The sequence below is a fragment of the Sardina pilchardus genome, chromosome 18, assembly GCF_963854185.1.
Source record: "Sardina pilchardus chromosome 18, fSarPil1.1, whole genome shotgun sequence".
NCBI classification, from domain to species: Eukaryota; Metazoa; Chordata; class Actinopteri; order Clupeiformes; family Clupeidae; genus Sardina; species Sardina pilchardus.
Window position 1 is genome coordinate 5515459 of NC_085011.1, and position 18891 is coordinate 5534349.

An 18891-nucleotide genomic window follows, 5' to 3' on the forward strand; every position below is an offset into this window, starting at 1 on the left:
CGCGTCCCTTATATCTCGTTTAGGAGAACAAACGTTTCTTCATCAGGCTTGTAGTGTCTCTGCTTATCAAGACCGATGTAATATTTTAAGAGGCGTAACACCGGCGGACAGGGGTAGGTCTGTGCACGTGTGGTAGTGATACTGTTATCGAGTCGCTCCTTTATGATTTTACGTTTATTTGTACGTTTTCCTCCTTACTCCTTTAAAGCGTAAAAAACATTTACAAGCATGAGTTGTATCAAGTCAATTTACTGATCGCAAAATGGTCCGTCGACCATGCAAAATACCTTCCATATTCCACAAACAAGATATGATACAGGTGAACTTTTTGATAAGGACAAGACCTCTTCAGGGCCGCACAGTAGCATAGGTTTCTGTAGGCCTGAAAAAACACACCAAACATTATGTATGCGTCAAGAGTAATTTAAAACTTAAAGTTTACTCTGGCTGACCTTGCTAAAGCAGAGAGCAAAAACTCTCTCTCCCTCTCTCTCTGTGTGTGTGTGTGTGTGTGTGTGTGTGTGTGTGTGTGTGTGTGTGTGCGTGTGCGCGCGCCAGTTCTATCCAGAAATGCATCTGATTTTGTTTTAAACGTGTTGATTGCATGCACTGTGTAGCTTGTTTTCTGGGGAAGTATTACATTAGTATTAGGATAGTATGTATCAAATTGCCCACGGGCCAAATCTAGTCCGACAGATGGTTGATTTGTGATTCGCGCCGCTTATCAATTTTGCGCTTCGTTTTTTTCCGTCTGCTTTTTAAGAACTGGCTTACTCAACATCTTACTGTCTGCGCACCCTACTCAACTAATGACAGCAGTTGTATAGCCTACATTCAAGGCAACTTAATCAGTTTGCGTTGATGTGGGTCAGCCAACCATCTTACTACAAGAGAACCAACAGGCTTCATGCAAATAGGGTAGGCTACTTAGGCTATACTTAACTGTAACCAAACGTACAGATAAGTAGACAATGTGACTCATTCTTCGACATTCAATAATGAGGAAACACCACGTGTAGGCTATGCACTGCTGCATACACACCGCATGCCGTCTCGCTCGCACGCACGCACGCACTTGCGCACACACACAAACGCTCTCTCTCTCTCTCTCGTACCACATTTACACCGAATTAACAATGCACTTCACACAGAAACATTTTCAATTGCTGATGTTTTTATGCTTGTGAATATCTATCTTAAAATCTTAATTGTAGCTCTTAACAAATAGGCCTACACGAAGAAAATTAAATTAAAATAGACATAGCTGGCTATGGGCCTGAACCCGTTTCAACAAATTGGCATGTGCTGTATAACATTTCTTGGTTGTCAGCATTTCTAATCATGTATTCATAATACATGTGTTTTATTCTTGGATATGATTATGGTTATGGTTATGAGATTTGACAGACACGTTTGTCCAAAGCCTCATACAAATGAAAACAATACAATTGTTATGTAACAGTGAATTATTTAAAATGTTGGTAAAACTACATTAAGGAGAATTCCTATAATAAACAGTAATGTCAAATCAAGCAATAGCCTAATGAAAAACATGAAGGAGAATAGCAATAATAAACAATAATGTAAATTAAATCAATAACATAATGACAAAACAAATATTAATACTAATACTATTTAGCCCAAGGCATCTTATGTGATAGCAGGAGGCTTTGTAATTCTCTAAACTACTTCACCCCCGATGGGAAGTAGGATTAGGCTATGCAATGTGGGGGATGGGATGCAGCAGTGTATTTCCTCTCCCTCAGTTAGTAGGTGCTTCTTACTTCAGCATGGTTCATGGGCCTCAGGTTTTAGTAGGGGTGATGCCCCTTGGAATGAATACAAAATGGACAAAAGTTTATGGATGACACGTAAAAAAATGTCTGTCAGCCTTTACCTGATCGTAAAGAGACTAGGTAGACCACCCCCTTTCATTCAGTATTTTTTCGCTGTGCCTACCAACTGTTTTAGCAGTGCACACTCTCCTGTCCTGTTACCATTCAGTTGAACTCAGACTTTGAATGAGGCCAGGCCCACAGGCCCTGAGACTGGAGCAAACACTCCCCTGCGTGTTGACATGGAACTCTTTGAGACCTCCATTCTTATCATACGGACAGACAAGATGCCCCCCCCCCCCCCCCCCCCACCGCCACCAAAATCAACAGTGGTCAGCTGGCATCACGGTGGCACAAGGGTGGGGCGAACGTGCCCGTGCGAATGCGAGTGGCCAGACAGCCGGTCACATGTGTGTGGCGCGCTCTGGTGTCGCGGTGTCCAGAGGGAGGACCATCAGCAGGAGAGGACACAAACATTGCACGGTCACGTTTGAGCAGATAATCAGAGTTGTTGTGCACGCTGCTCCCCACGAGCGCACTGTGGCGGAGAGGGAGGTGGGGGTGGGGGTGGGTGGGGGGGGGGGGTTAAGGGGTGAGAATCCCCCTCTTTGTCAGGGCGGCACATTGCTGATCTGTGCAAGGGCCCCTGCAAACAACAAGCCTTTTCTCCCCCTAGGTCGTCATCTCATGGTCTCCCGGCTGGAGTCGGCCTTTGTTTTGGTTCACACTGTCATCAGTATCATTGTAGCAATTAAGATGCTAATTAAGATGCAGGCTGGCAAGCCTGCTGAGCATTTAGAGTTCTCCTTTGAAGAGACAGCAGCACATGGATCTCTGACTAGTTATACATATTCAAAGTGTGATTCCAGAGTCATTTGAATGCAGCCATTCAAACTTGATACTCCTTCAGTCAACATTATCTAGCTCTCGATGTTGTTGATGTTGCCTTGATGGGTTTTTGACTCATTGTCAAGGTGAAAAGACCTTGGGTTCAATTTACTCCGTAAGTACACTTTAAGTGTAAAGTCATCACTTAAGTAATTTACAAGTCACAAAGTAATTGCTAATTGCTTTATTTCTTGACACTACATAAAGAACATATTTGGAGAAACTTCTGTTTAAGTTAACATTTACATACATTTATTCATTTAGTAGACACTTTTATCCAAAGTGACTTTCAAAACTGAGAACCATTCTTGAAAAAGAATATAATCACAACACTCAGTTTTGACATACAGTGGGATGGTGGCCTGCGCTAATCAGAATTGTTGTGTTTGACAGCAATTTGTAGCAGTTTTGTTTGAAACACTGCAGTTGTCCCTCAAACTGACACTTCCTAGGGGCCTGTAAGTCTGGGGAAGATGGGATGATTCCAAGTACCCAGCACTAACAGGGGCCCCTCTTAAAGTATATTGCCACCAACATTATAATGGGGGGGTATTATATTCTTTCAGTGGGCTCAAAAAATCAAGCAGCACCGCAATGCTACTAATCAAATTATCCATTTTGTCTTTTTCAGGGATCTCCCTCATCAGAATCGTCTCCTAAAGTCCTTCACTGACGGCGGATAGGGAGTGAATGACAAATGGTCCACGGATGGTCTGTGACGGAGGACCTGGGATCGTAGCATGAGCATGATTCCATGTAGTGTGGGGTATTAGAAGGCGGTGTAGGGGCAGGAGAAGGTGGTCTGGGCAGCAGATAGTGGTGTGTGTGTGTGTGTGTGTGTGTGTGTGTGTGTGTGTGTGAGGGGGAGGAAATAGAAGGTGGTGTGGCCACTTCCTGGATTACTGAGGGGATTTGAGCCGACAGGACAAAGAGGAGGCCATGAAGCGCCCCGCCGCTGCCGCTCCCGACGGGGGATGGGGCTGGATGATCGTCGCCAGCTGTTTCCTCACCACCATCTGCACTCGTGCTGTAACAAGGTGGGCAGTGAATACTTAACCCAACAGTGCCTTCCATCATGGGGCAAATTAGCAGGGTCCAAGATCAGCAGTGGAGGACAAGACATATGACACCTCTATTACCTCAGGACTTTTATGTCTGTTTAAATGGAGGGGGCAACAAGATACCACATTTTCATATGAGAAAGTGAAGGAAAATGCCTGTCACTGATGAACATCTTCATGACAACAATAATGGCAGGCATTAAAAGGAACATTAACTTGTCTAGTGGTGGTAGCCTAGTGGTTAAGAACTTCAAGATCCTGAGTTTGCTCCCAGGAGCTGCCACTACTGTAAAGTGTCCCAGGGCAAGGCACTCAAAGGTAGAGTAAGCAATGCTGAATGACGTCACATTTGTTTATGGTTGTGCTTATGTTTATGTAATGTGTCTTACCAGACGGCACTTTTGTCCAAATTAACTTACATTACATTTTAATCTAAGACCAAACAAAACTCATCAGAGGCACATGTACCTTACCCTTCCTTTAAGTGCTGCTACTTGAGAAACTCAACACTATGTTTCGTTTAAAGGGCAGGCTGCCCCCTCTTTGTTTGTTTCCCATTAACAGAGCCAGGGCTGTGTGGGGAGACTGATTTTTCTACAATGTACTTAAAGAATAGAGAGCTAGTGAATCATGAGGAGATCTTTACTGAATGTTACAAAAAACTGTTACATGTTGAAATGTCTAGAATCGCTTACCCTACCTTTAACCTTGAGTTGCTCCAGAGACCTTGTCCTTTCAGTTATGTTCACTGTGCGTCACTGGATTGCAAATAATGCAATGTACTGTCTGTTGAACAAATACAGATTCACAAAAGTATGCCCTTCCAACAATCTTCCCAATTTGCCCATTACTTTGATCTATTTTAGTGGGAAGTGCACACAGGTTTAGAATGCCTTTTTTTTTTTAAACAAATTGGTTAAATCTTTTTATTCTTGGATGCTCTCTTTACAACAGCAAGAGTTTCTAATTCTTTAATCATGACTTCAGGTATTTGTAATGACTTGTGCTTGGACCATCAGCGTTTTCACTCTGGCATGGACTTCACACACTTCAGCGCATTAGAGAAAGGGAATTAAAATTCCTTTCTTCGCATGTGTTTTGGTCACATGTTATAAACCTCCTACGTGTAAAATTGATTGACCTAAAAATCCTGTTACATAATTCTTAACTCCTGGCTTAAAGTTTGGCAAAAGACATTTTAAGTAATGCCTGCCCATCAAATTTGTATTTAAGTAAATATACCCTTAAGGGTGCTTTGGCTTTATTGTAAGGGGCCATAACAAAGTCATTGTCATGTGACTAAGCAGGTTTAAATAGGGTTTTCACTTCATATTGAATTTTCAGATACAGATATGGAATAGACTTGAATAGCATGACATGGAGTAGAACAGAATAGAGAAGAACTAAATTCATACATTTAAAATGTAAATGTGAGTGTTCTGTCTGTAGCGAAGGGACAAAGCAGTCTTGAACTCGGGTCTCCAGGGTACTAACTGACCTGTGCAGCTTTGACTGCAATGCCAAAGAGCCAGGCCCGTTGGTAAGGCAGACGTGGCGCATAGCGCAGACATAGCGAATACTCAACTGTAGTGCCTGTACTCCGTCACATTGCCCTCCCCTTCGGGAAGCTTGCCCATGCACCCTCATGCAACCAGCAGCCGTACTCCTCCCATAGAGTGCCTCATACAGTAGTACATGTGCTTCACCCATCACTGGTGTCCCTCACACCAGGGTCAACCTATCCTGAGGGCCCCTCATACAGCTCATACATTGGGCAAGCTTCCACCAGAGCCCCTTTAGGGAGAGCCGGTCCACTTCCTATTAACTCCATTGTACCGGATTGTTCATGCAATCTGTTGAAATTCCGCTAGGGGCGTTGCCGAGCAAGTGATAAATGAATTGTGGTCTATTGGGCTAAGCGGCTAGAACTCGTATTTTTCACAGTTGACAACTTCATTTCTTAATGTACATTGTCGTAGTTAGGGATGTCCCGATCCGATCACGTGATCGGAAATCGGGGTCGATCACGTGGTTTCAGACTCGATCGGAATCGGACTTTACATCCCGATCAGGGATCGGATATATATTTATTTATATATATTTAACAGATCTATAATACTTCAAAACAAATGGGGAAAATAACAGCTTAGCATTTGCTGTTATGTGGTGGTACAGACAGGGCTCAAAATTAGCACCCGCCAAGCGCCAATGGCGTGTAGATTTCTGTTCTGGCGAGTGAATTATGACAACGTGTAGCCTAATCCGCCACTTTGGCGTGCGTAAAACGGCCGCAAGTCGTCAACTAAATACTAGTTCTATTATGTTAACGACACAACTCTGCTGTGTGTGTGTGTGTGTGTGTGTGTGTGTGTGTGTGTGTCTGTGTCTGTGTGTCTGTCTGTGTGTTTGCCCCTAGCCCCCTCCTTCACTCACCGTCTCTCTCCCGGCCGCGGCTGCTACCTCGCAGGCAGCCGTGTGATTTAAACGAGTGGCTGCTCTGCCCAGTGGCAGTGAATGCTATAGACAGCGGTCTCATCTGGCCGCTCGAAAACTGCATACAGTTAGTTGAGCTCGGACAAAGCGAGCATCACAGAGTTGTCAGCTAATCCTGTCCATCCCCTGCCATTTTCCGTTCTGTAGCCTATTCAATTATTGACGCCTTGACTGGCGCTATATGACGCAAAATGAAAGTAAATAAAACTGACAGCGATCGCGCAACTTCTGTTTCAGTGATTCAGTCCAGAATTAAACATTGTATCCATAAGTGAGGCGGAAAACTATATATCCTGAGAGTCACGTGAAAAGGCATAGTGGATGAAGAATAGACACATGTCTATGCATTTAGTTTATTTGATTACTTTGCTTCATATGTTCAGTTCTTTCATCCTTATGATTGAACAAGTATCAATGAGATACACGTAAATTAGATTTAAGGTATTAATAAACACTGCAGGTATAAAAATGGTTAGTTTAATAAATGACTAGAAAGTAAAAAAAATGGTCTTTGTTTTCAAAATATAGTGTAGCCTATAGGCCTAATGACATGCAACAAGTAATAGTTAAATGTAGTAGGCTATAGGCCTATCATTGATACTTAAAAGTATCGGATCGGGACTCGGTATCGGCAGATACTCAAAATCAAATGACTCGGACTCGGACTCGGGTGCAAAAAAACCTGATCGGGACATCCCTAGTCGTAGTAGCTACCTGAGTATAGGTTTTCCACTGGAAATGAAATAAAAAGTCACTCATGTCCTTTCTGCTTTTCATAGGATGGGCCGTTTTCCCTGTAACATGCTAGCATTTAGCTCATGAATGCTCGCGACAATCGCGACCGATTACGACCGTCGTGAAGCTGAACCTACTTTTAGGTCTATGGCCGTAAAGTGGTTCGCTTGTGTCACGTGACATGACAACTTTGAACGGGTTTTTAGGAATAACAACACATATTGAAAATTGTATTGGTCAGCTGATTGTCAAGTCAAGTTATCCTGCATCGCATGCATTAATGCAATTTTAGGAGAAAAAATTATATAACGAGAAATGTGGTACTGGGGGGTTCAGCTCCATTGCTACCCATTCATTCATCACTTGCTCGCGATCGCCCTCTAGTTGCAGTACCATGCGGAAGTATTTCGCTAGTGGTCCTTCTCCCCTTATTAGACATTCTCTGCTTCCACTGACCTGACAGCAAGCCATCCCACTTCTGACACAGTGTCCCACTTATAGCGAAGGGACAGAGCAGTGACCCCACCCGGTCTTGAACCTGATGGGTGTCTGGGGTAGTATTGCAGTTTGACCGCAACGCCCGTTGGCATGGCAGTCATAGTGCATACTCAACTGTTTCCCTAATGTTTTATAATACTCATACGTTTCCCTAATGTTTTATCAATACTCATACGTTTCCCTAATGTTTTCATGTGGTTTCAGGTGCATCTCCATTTTCTTTGTGGAGTTCCAGCTACAGTTCTCTCGAGATTACTCAGGAACGGCTTGGATCCACTCCATCGTTGACAGCATGACCATGCTCTGTGGTAAGTGTGGCTGAATATCGGATATTCCTCTTTTTGCCAGGGTTGTTACAGAATAGAATAGAATAGAATATACTTTTTTGATCCTGTGAGGGAAATTCGTTTCTCTGCATGCAGTGAACACACACAGCACACACACAGTGAGGTGAATCACACACTAACCCAGAGCAGTGAGCTGCCTGCCCAACCAGCGGCGCTCGGGGAGCAGTGAGGGGTTAGGTGCCTTGCTCAAGGGCACTTCAGCCGTGGTGGACTGGTCGGGGATCGAACCGGCAACCCTCTGGTTACAAGGCCGAAGCCCTAACCAGTAGGCCACGGCTGTCCGTAGTAAAGATCACACACCTAGTGGTGCTTCAGTCCTGACAGGTTCTTCCTCTCTAAATGATGATTGTTTTCTGTTATCGTTCTGACTGTTGCAGCTCCGTTGGGCAGTTTCCTTGGGAACCGTCTGTCTCACCGAGCGGCAGTGATGCTGGGGGGGATGCTGTCCTCTATAGGCCTGGTGCTAAGCTCCTTCGCCACCAGTCTAGAGTTCCTCTATCTCAGTCTGGGCATTGTCACAGGTTTGTAAACATGACAGCCATGTGAACAGGAAAACCATGTGACTTATCAGTGGTGAGACATGAGATTTTCTTTATCATGATGGGGGTTGTTGTGCATACCGCCATGTCTGTAGTGTATAGATACTCTGTCTGATACAGGTAATGACTCTTATCATTATTGTCAATAAAATAGTTTGGATCCATGATTAAATGTAGATATTTACAATACACCACACTTTTTTGGGTTCATAACTAAACATTGATTGTTTGTAAATGCACTACAATGCATTTGCAATGCACTACTTAAACAAACTGTTCAAAAGTACAATGTCTGCATAGAGAAGCACTACTGTTTCGCCTGTATTTATCCATCTGAGCCTAAAGTCTCTGTTCTTTCAAAGGCATGGGATTTGCTCTGAGCTACACCCCAGCTGTGGCCATGGTGGGCATGTACTTCAGCAAGAAGAAGGCTCTGGCGTACGGCCTCGCCATGTCCGGCAGCGGCATCGGCACGTTCGTGCTGGCCCCCGTTGTCCAGCTGCTGATCGAGCGCTACTCGTGGAGGGGGGCGCTGCTCATACTGGGCGGTCTGGTCTCTCACCTGTGCGTCTGCGCCGCGCTCCTGAAGCCGGTGGAGGAGCAGGAACATCGGAGGGCCGACGAGCCGGAGAAGGGGTACCTGGTGAGCTTACCTGACGCTAAACAAGCCGATGCTAAGCTAAGACACGTCAAGCTGCCCGACTTGAAGCTTGCGGACGGGAAACCCGTGGGGGAGATTTTGAAGGAGTTCAAGCAAGCGGACGACTTGCGAGGTTGTACGAAACAACCTGATTGGAGATCAGCGGAGGGCATCCACCTGACGACTGAGAAGTCCGACATTATGTACTTTTTGCCAAAGCCAGTGACCCAAAATCCACGACACACAGACGTTGAACATGCAGAAAGCATGCATGTGATAAATGAAAAATGGGACGATATGTGCTTTTCGCCAATGCAATTGGAAACAGATCAAGAAGACCCTGCAGAATCAAATACCCAACCAACAGTCACAAAGCTAGAAACTCAAGATCCACCAAACACAAAGAGCGAGGCAGAGAGCATGCGTGTGATTACTGAAAAATTGGACAATGTATCCTTCCACCCAAAGCATTCTGAAACAAATCAAGTTGAAGAAGAAAACACCACAAATGCAAGTACAAAGCCACTGACTCAATATCCAACTGGTACAAAAGTCGGACTCTCAAAATCAGTGGACCCAACACCACCGGCCTTAATACTAACAGCACTAAAGTCTACCGATGCTAAGCTATGTGACTTAGAGTTACAGTGCTCTAAGCTAGTGGAGGCCAGACCCCTGGAGAAGAACTGGGTCTCTCCGGTGGTTCCCGTCAGGACTGGATGGAGCAGCTGGTGTCGAGTTGTAGAGGGGTGCCACTTCTGCTTACCCCCCACAGAGGAGTACGGCTTCCTGCTGATGACAGACTTCCTGTTGCTGTCGATGTCTTTCCTGTTCCTGGCATACGGCTGCAGTGTGCCCTTTGTCTACCTGGTTCCTTATGGCCTCAGTGTCGGGGTGAGCCACCAGCAGGCGGCGCTGTTGATCTCCGTGATGGGGGTCATCAGCATCATGGGAAACATCACCTTTGGCTGGATCACTGACTGGAGGTGAGTGAGTGAGTCAGTCATTGAGACTTGATTTCCACGCTGAAGCAACATTATTTAATGGATGGTCAGGGAGCCCATCTCAGCAATACCTCCATGGACCACTAGTGGGCTACAAACCCCTTCTTTAGTCAGTTAGCCTAAGCAATTGTTGCTGCAATTTCTGGCACCTTCACGCTGGCCTTGGTCGTCCAGCTTCTGATAGGGCACTGCTCATGGATTGTCACAAGTGTGGCCATTCAGTGAAGGGTTGATAGTTGCTAAAGTTCAGGAGATTGACACGTCTTAGTTTTGGTGCCTAAACTGATGTCATATGTCAATGGTCACATTGTAGTAGGGTGTGTACTGAAGTAGCTGGCATAGCATCTTCATCTGTCATTCTCTACAGGAGCATGTGGAGCAGAGAGACCATATGAAATAATGATACACTATGTTCATTTCTATTATCGACCCCTACATCAGCACAGCATACTGTGTGTGTGTGTCTTTGTGTGTGTGTGTGTGTGTGTGTGTGTGTGTGTGTCGGTGTGTGTGTCGGTGTGTGTGTGTGTGTGTGTGTGTGTGTGTGTGTGTGCGCGTGTGTGTCTGTGTGTGTGTGTGTGTGTCTGTGTGTGTGTGTGTGTGTGTGTGTGTGTGTGTAAAATAAAATGTATTTAGTAATAAATAAAATTGAATTCAATTGAATTAAATTCACTGCATGTAAACCCGTGTCCTCTGTGTGCAGCTGTCTGCGTCCGTACCGCATGGTGAGCTACATGCTAGCGGTGGGGCTGGAGGGCTTCAGCTGCTTCCTGGTGCCGCTGCTGCACAGCTTCCACCTGCTGGTGCCCTTCGCGCTGCTCTACGGCTACTTCGACGGCGCCTACGTGGCGCTCATCCCCGTGGTGACGTCGGACATCGTGGGCTCCTCCTACCTGTCGTCCGCCTTGGGCGTGGTCTACTTCCTGCATGCCATTCCGTACCTCATCAGTCCACCTATCGGAGGTTAGCGTCTCGAGCAATGTGTCGCCTCAAAGCCCATGTGTATGCCTATAGTACTGTACATTATAATGTTCTGTCTGTAACTCCTACTCTGCATCTCTTTTTTGAAAATGTTCTTGAAAATCGAGCGCTGAGAAGCAAAGGGGCGTAAGTGACATTTTGGTCAAAATTGAGTTATATATATCACCTGAAAGCTCTTGATGAGCTCTTTCTAACTGACAAAATTATAGAAGTTAAATATTTATAAATATAACGTTATTGAACAAAAACCAAAGGTCTTTAACTGTGAACATAGAAACAGTTAGATTTGTTTTGGCTCTCCTGTTAAGTTGGTGAAATGTCACTTACGCCCCTTTGCTTCTCAGCCCTCAAAATGTTCTAAACCACACAAAGTTAGGTGTGTGTCTCTCTTGCTTTCTATCTATTCACTCTTCTCCCGCCTCTCTACACAGGTTGGTTAGTGGACCGAACCGGTTCTTACATGACCACGTTCCTGCTGAGCGGGTTCTCCATCATGTGCAGCTCCGTGGTTCTGGGCTTTGTCTGTCTGCTGCGGCACTGCTGCAGGGATCACTCCGGATCCAGTCGATCCAACGGATCCAACCAGCCGGATCTCATAAAGCCAGCCTTACGCCAAGATCTCCGATGCCAGCATCCTCTGAAGGCACATCATGCCATACAAAATGTGATGTCTCAAGACTAGAGCCATTGTACTTAAAATGCAGACTTTTTTTTCTGAAAATTGCTGAAAAGGGATTTTGAAACATTTCATGTCACAGCACATGAATTCCACCAGAAAAGCTGGGGTCATCTCTGGACTTACTTTCTGCACTGTGTTTCTGAGAAGCATACAAACCCAGTTGGATAGTGATGTTTTCTACAATTGCAGTACCAAAGAACAGAGACCAGAGACTTACAGTATACACAAGCAACAGCTAGTATCCATTTCTATGAATATTATGCATATCAGTAATAGACACTGTATCTACTTTGAGTAGTATACTCAGAACAGTGACATTAGGTAATTTTTTGTATTTATTTTGTACCTCAGGTTCATGTGTTTGTTTCACTTTTTTCTAACAAATGCAATAGTTGAAGCAGGAGAAAGGGAATAGTCCCTATGGAGGACACTGCTATCTGACTTCAGTAATAGTGAAGTAAGCAGTCATGCCCAGTTCACTGAAAATAAATATGGATACCTGGATAGTTAGTCACTTGTTTAAGTTGATTGAGTTGTGATGTGAAATTAAAAGATACATTCGGTAGACCACAGCTGGATAGATTTTTGACTACGCTAGATGTTTTTCATCCTACATTGTCCTAATTGATACCTAGTTTATATATAATCATCCATTTTTTTTGGAATTGACATATTATTTGTATGTCATATTTATTGACATATTGACTATTTGGACTCATATCGGATATTATGTTTTTTTGTCTCTCTTCATATTTCCAAGATTTCTCAGACTTTAAGCTTTATCCATTTGACAAACATATCTCTTATTCAAACCCATCTGAAAACAGTAGCCTACAAATATGTCATAAACTGAATCTCCAACATATCAGGATTTCCTCATTTATTACTCTTTCAATAGAGTTCACAAACAGCAATAAATACTCAGTAATACAGTAATAATAATAATAATAGAAAAGTAAAAATGGAACCTGTTCAACAGCCCAATGGGATGGAAAGCAAGTTCAGTAACATAGCACCATTGAACACATGTGTGAAGAGATAACACAGGAGTCAACTAACTGAACTATGGTAACAATCTGAAGGAATACATCAAAAGAGTTTAGCTGTATTGTGTTTCATACTTTACTGACTTCAACATGCAACACATTACACAATGTAATTAATTTCTGATTTGATTGGATTAATCCCTGGAACATCAGAAAGTGATTAGTCTACAGTCTACAGAGTTAGCTTTGAAAGATATTTAGAAAAATTGTACTTAAACCAAGTGATGGATCACTTCCTCAGAAACAATTGTCCATTGTAGCTGCGGCTAACATAGGGCAAGTCGAACAGAGAAGAATAGATTTCATCACATCTGTTATGTGTTCCAGATTTGACAATTGACACAAGTCTCTGAAAGGACTTCTCTCTGTTGGCAGAGACTACAGGGACCTGCACTGCTTTTATGTACATGTCTATTGCCTCAGAGATCATGTTTCTACGCCATTGAAGATGGTCACCATATTGAAAGTACATGAGTTGCTTGTCTGTATCACTGAGGTGTTCTTGATCTAAAAGGCTTAGGTAGATGTGATCTGCAGCATCAGTATTGCCTACTTCACAATGCAATTTTGCAAGACTGATATTCTCCTTGACAGAATGCAGAGTGTTCACCTCCTCGAAAAGCCCAATGGCCCTTGTGGCCAAAGCTGTTCCTTCCCCGGTTTTGCACCTTAAAGAAAAGACCTTCTGCTTCAAGCAGTTAGCAAGGACCTTTTTTGCAATGATTGAATCTGGAAACTGTCCCAACATTGTCTCTGCAACACCTATGGCTTTGTCATATTCTTTGTAGAACGAAGTGAGTAGGAACAGGAGGTTACTGAGACCTTCAAGACGCCCAGAGGCAATCAGTTTATCTGCCGCTGTGTTCACCTGTTGCCGAAACTGCTCTCTGTCCTCACCATTGCAAAGTGCATTATTCAGGTACATTATTGTCACCCACATGTCATTTTCATCCATCTGTCTGACAACCCTGAGATTTTCTCTGATTTCCCTCCTTAAATCTGGGGTGAGCGTTTGTCCAAAGTAGACTTTGTCCATGGCAAGAGCAAGGCCTTTGCGAAAGAGTCTTTTCTGGGGATTACCGATCACGGCCATTTTGAAGCACTCTATTGCTAGTCGCTGGTGGCTTCTCTCAAACATGACCAGTGCCCAGCCTTTCTGTGCACTAAACTCTGGGTGAATTTCGGAACCGGGTGAGGCAGGTAAATCCTCCTGAAGTCGAGTCACTTCTTCCAGATAAGCTTGGCTCTCTGCCAGCTCAGCCCGGAAGTAGTGCACCCAGGCGAGGTTTGCCTGGTTGACCAGCAGGAGGCAGTCTTTCTCTTCATCCTCATGCTCTCTGATCATCTTCTCTGCTTCCTCCAGGCAGGTCAAGGCCTCGTCACTGGAGCCCAGGGCATGAAGGACGTATCCAAGGAGGCTGTGCAACTGGCACGTCCAGGTGCATCCAAAGTAAATGCGATCCTTGAGATCTTGGTGGAGGTTCTCAAGTTTAGATCGGCTACAGTCTAACTCCCAGGTGAAATGGCACTCCAAGTTTTCCAAATGACTTCGCAGAATAAAGGCACTGAGGAAAGAGAGAAAAAAAAGTTGATTTCTGAATAAGTGATATTATGACTGATTGGGTCACTTATTTACTTGTTTAATACAACCAGGTGTATATAAAACACCTGCAAATGCATTCTAGCTCACTGTTACATTAAGGTGATTGAAGTTAAAGATCTCTTCTTCAAGTAGGTTACCAACTGTCAGTAAGGCAAAAAGGAAAAAGAAAAACGGTGATACCTACTGTAGTTCAAGTTTTTTTCCCCTGTACTGAAACTGTTCTGTGACCTCTAGAAACAGGGATCAATGTGAAAAATTGGCAGATTCCCTTTAAGTCCTATGACAAGTCCTCACTCTACAAAGATTACAGAACTTACTCCATGTTGATAAAAGTTGGAGAGTTTGTTTGTCCTGTAGCGGCTCTACCTGGTGTTGCTCCCGAACTGTAGCAGGTGTGCAGAATATCCGACCTTTATAATGTAAGGTGTTGTCAAATGTTTTTGATTGCATTTCGTCAGGCTGAATAGTGTACATGCTTGCCATAGCTTTGTGCTTGAGTTTCATTTTAGCAGAAGAGCTCCCGGGTAGAGCTTGGAGTAAGAGTCTAAGTGTTACTCTTCAAGGTAAATACAAGCAACAAGCCATTTTTTAAAGGTAGAGGGACTGACTTCCACTCCCTCATGCTATTGGGAGAGACAATGAATCTGTGGGGCAACCCAATATTGCAGATTTTATCACTGATATATGGCACCCAAAAACCTTTGAGCTTGGGATAGACCCACACATGATGTGCCAGGATCCCACCACTTCATCTACACCATAGTCTATAATATAGAAGAACGGTTAATGTAACTTTAGAAATATCTGCCTTCACAAATTGATTTATGCCAGGTGGCACTATAGCATAAACATTTGTTCTGCCCAAATGCATGACTAGATATTTTCTTAGCGTTAATAGTGAATGTTATTTCATATTGTTTCAGTAATTTAGGCTACATACTTGGAAAAGGCAGTTAGATAATGTTGGATATAAATATATATATATTTTTAGCAACTAGGCCTAGCCTATTATAGAGGGGAGACACTGATTCATAAAACCTGACTACATTCATCCTACAAGGGGTCTGGGGAACACTGTGTGGATAAGTGACTTTCCAAACTTTGAAATAATGATCAAATAAAGGCTAATTGGAACAATAAACACCGCTATTAACCAGTTATCTAAAATTGAAAATAGCGTTTTCACTTCAGAGCAAGTGAAATCAGGATTTGTTTCAGAAAAATACATTTATTGAATCACAGTCCTTTATATTTCTAATGGATCATTTTGGGTGGTTGGCATGTAGTCTGGCTTTCACCATACTAAGCTCAATCTGAGCTGCCGGGCGAAATCCAAATTCGCTAGAAGTTCAGGCAGGGTTCACCCAGCCTAGTTGGCATGTTAAGTTTCTATTCTATTTTAGTTGTGCGGTGGATAATTGCATGCCGATAAACAATTATGTTTTTGATTATGCATTTTCTCAGGCTGAATAGTGTACATGCTTGTCATAGCTTTGTGCCTGAATGGTTTCATTTTAGCAGAAGAGCCCCCGGGTAGAGCCACTTGGAGTGAGAGTCTAAGTGTAACTCTTCCAGGTAAATACGAGCAACCATACAATTTAGTCTTTTTTTTTTTACAGTAAAATGAAGGTAGAGTTGGGAGCATTAGGTGGCACAACCCAATAATACCCATGATAATGTAGTGTAGATCAACCCAATAATACCCATGCTAATGTAATGTAGATCAGGCTTGTCAGCTAAGTATACTTGCGTACAGAGAGGGGCCCTTGGGAAGTTTAGATTTCTATAGCCTATATATGGCTATGGCTATGGCTATGGTTATTTGGTTATGGTTATTTATTTAGCAGACGCCTTTGTCCAAAGCGACATACAAATAAATAACAATACAAATTAAATTAACAGTGAACAATTACAAACTAGGGAGAATAGTAATATTATCAGTAAAACAATAATTTTAAGCACTAACCTAATGAGAAATAAAACAGTGAAATGAGAATAGCAATCAAATAAGTCACTCAGTTAATTATATATAATAATAATAACTAAAGCATGGTATGGCTAAATTTAAGGACAATAGCAAAATAAATTTCAAATTCTATCAATAGACAAATTATAACAAAACAATACATTATACAAACCATAACACATCACAAACTCAAAGGACTAAGTGCATATTAAATAAATATGCCTTAAGACCCCTCTTAAAAGATCCAAAGCTGTTGCTGGAACGGAGAGCACTGGGCAACTCATTCCACCAACACGGAACCACTGAAGAATAGGATCTACAATTTGACCTAGCATGTATGGTTGGTCGACATAACAGACGCTCATCAGAAGATCGCAATGGGCGGTTGGGAATGTACATCGTGATTAAAGAACTGAAGTAGCTGGGAGCAGATCCAGTCAGTGTCCTATAGGCCAGAGTGAGAGATTTAAATTTAATTCTGGCTACTATAGGGAGCCAGTGGAGAGTAACTAGGAGAGGGGTTACATGTGTCCTCTTTGGCTGATTGAAGACCAGTCGTGCTGCAGCATTCTGAATCAACTGTAGTGGTCTTAAAGGGATAATCCGGAGTGAAATGCACTTTAGATCAATTTTTCGGACTATTGGGAGTACATACGTTGAGTTGACACCAAAATCATGTCATTCGGATGTATTTTGAGAAAGTTCGAGCTCACCGTTTTTAGCCAAAACTCGTTAGCCTGGAGGTGACTCGGGCATGTCATTTCGCCGCTACAAAACGCTATTTTTATACCTCTTCTACTGTTCCAAACAACACTACACTTACGTGGTAGTGAGTAGAGGGTCCCTAAAGCCAAACCGAAGTATCCCCACGTCTTTATGTGGTCGGATAGAGAGTCCAGAATGAATTTAATCGAGTCAGTACCTTTCCGGAAATGTCGCTGTTGCAGCTAGCAACGTTTTCACAACACTTTACTAACATTTCCGGAAAGGTACGGACTCGATTAAATTCATTCTGGACTCTCTATCCGACCACATAAAGACGTGCGGATACTTCGGTTTGGCTTTAGGGAACCTCTACTCACTACCACGTAAGTGTAGTGTTGTTTGGAACAGTAGAAGAGGTATAAAAATAGCGTTTTGTAGCGGCGAAAGGACACGCCCCGGTCACTTCCAGGCTAACGAGTTTTGGCTAAAAACGGTGAGCGCGAACTTTCTCAAAATACATCCGAATGACATGATTTTGGTGTCAACTCAACGTATGTACTCCCAATAGTCCGAAAAATTGATCTAAAGTGCATTTCACTCCGGATTATCCCTTTAATACACAAGCAGGTAGGCCAGCTAACAGAGAATTACAGTAGTCCAGCTTGGAGATAACCATTGCCTGTACAAGAAGCTGAGTGGAATCTTGTGTCAGATAAGGTCTGATCTTCCTAATGTTGTACAGGGTATACCGACATGACTTTGCAATTGAGGCAACATGCTCAGAGAAAGTAAGTTGGTCATCAATTATGGCACCCAAGTTACGTGCCGATCTGGTTGGAGTCAGTGAGGATGAATCAAGCTGGATATTGATCTGTTGGGGAATAGCTGTTTTTGCTGGAAACACCAAGAGCTCAGTTTTGGAAAGATTAAGCTGAAGGTGCTGATCCTTCATCCAGATTGAAATGTCCTTCAGGCATGCAGAGATCCGATGGGAAACACTAGAGTCCTCAGGTGGGAAGGATAGGAAAAGTTGAGTGTCGTCCGCATAGCAATGATATTCAAATCCATGAGAGCGAATAATCCCACCTAAAGAAGTGGTGTAAATAGAGAAAAGGAGGGGCCCTAATACTGATCCTTGGGGGACTCCTGTAGTGAGGTCATGAGACTTTGATATCTGTCCCTGCCAAGACACGCTAAAAGAACGCCCTTTAAGGTAAGACTTGAACCAGTCAAGAGCTTTCCCAGAAATTCCCAGTTCATATAGTGTAGAAAGGAGAATGTCATGGTTAACCGTATCAAAGGCTGCAGATAAATCTAACAGAATTAACACTGATGACTGAGCAGAGGACTTAGCTACTCTCAATGCTTCAGTCACAGATAGAAGAGCAGTTTCAGTAGAATGACCACTCTTGAAACCAGACTGCATAGGGTCTAGTAGGTTATTCTGATAGAGGAAGTCACACATTTGCTTGAAGACCACTTTCTCCAAAACCTTTGACAAGAAAGGAAGAAGGGAGACAGGTCTGTAGTTCTTCACATCAGTTGAATTAAGTGTACTTTTCTTCAGCAAAGGCGTAATTCTTGCCTGTTTAAAAGAAGAAGGAACTATTCCAGAACTGAGTGAAGTATTAAATACATGTGTGACTGCCGGTATAATAGCGGGTGCTATAGACTGCAGGAGAGTAGACGGGACAGGATCCAAAGGGCATGTTGTTGGACGGCTTCGCTGAAGCAGTTGAGAGACCGCTTCCTCATCAAGAGGAGAGAAAAAGTCCAATGATGGCATCATGCTAACACCAGGCAGAGTCCTTCTTATAGGGTCATCAAACTGAGCACTTATCTTAGCAACTTTCTCAGTGAAAAATGTTGCA

At 43.2% G+C, this 18891-nt stretch overlaps 2 protein-coding genes across 2 annotated transcripts; one reads left to right on the forward strand and one right to left on the reverse strand.

The window, feature by feature from the left end:
* The first annotated feature begins 3573 nt into the window (after positions 1-3573).
* LOC134064035 (monocarboxylate transporter 12-B-like) lies at positions 3574-12259 on the forward strand. Its single transcript, XM_062519812.1, has 6 exons — positions 3574-3760; positions 7715-7818; positions 8235-8378; positions 8759-10022; positions 10744-11003; positions 11453-12259. Exons 1-6 carry the CDS (start codon positions 3663-3665, stop codon positions 11701-11703), a joined length of 2121 nt encoding a protein of 706 aa, XP_062375796.1. The 5' UTR covers positions 3574-3662; the 3' UTR covers positions 11704-12259.
* A 716-nt stretch (positions 12260-12975) lies between these two features.
* LOC134064408 (interferon-induced protein with tetratricopeptide repeats 1-like) lies at positions 12976-14671 on the reverse strand. The gene is made up of 3 exons (XM_062520325.1): positions 14667-14671; positions 13493-14311; positions 12976-13057 (listed from the first exon to the last, which is right to left on the reverse strand). Exons 1-3 carry the CDS (start codon positions 14669-14671, stop codon positions 12976-12978), a joined length of 906 nt encoding a protein of 301 aa, XP_062376309.1.
* Positions 14672-18891: the final 4220 nt, after the last annotated feature.

Excerpts from the sequence above, each read along its gene's own strand:
- LOC134064408 (XM_062520325.1), bottom strand. Across the intron at positions 13,058-13,492 it reads ATAGGTGTTGCAGAGACAAT|ATGTGATGAAATCTATTCTT; the intron begins GTTGGGACAGTT and ends AACACATAACAG.
- LOC134064035 (XM_062519812.1), top strand. The coding sequence starts at position 3,663 with ATGAAGCGCCCCGCCGCTGCCGCTCCCGACGGGGGATGGGGCTGGATG. Across the intron at positions 7,819-8,234 it reads CAGCATGACCATGCTCTGTG|CTCCGTTGGGCAGTTTCCTT; the intron begins GTAAGTGTGGCT and ends TGACTGTTGCAG. Across the intron at positions 10,023-10,743 it reads GGCTGGATCACTGACTGGAG|CTGTCTGCGTCCGTACCGCA; the intron begins GTGAGTGAGTGA and ends CTCTGTGTGCAG.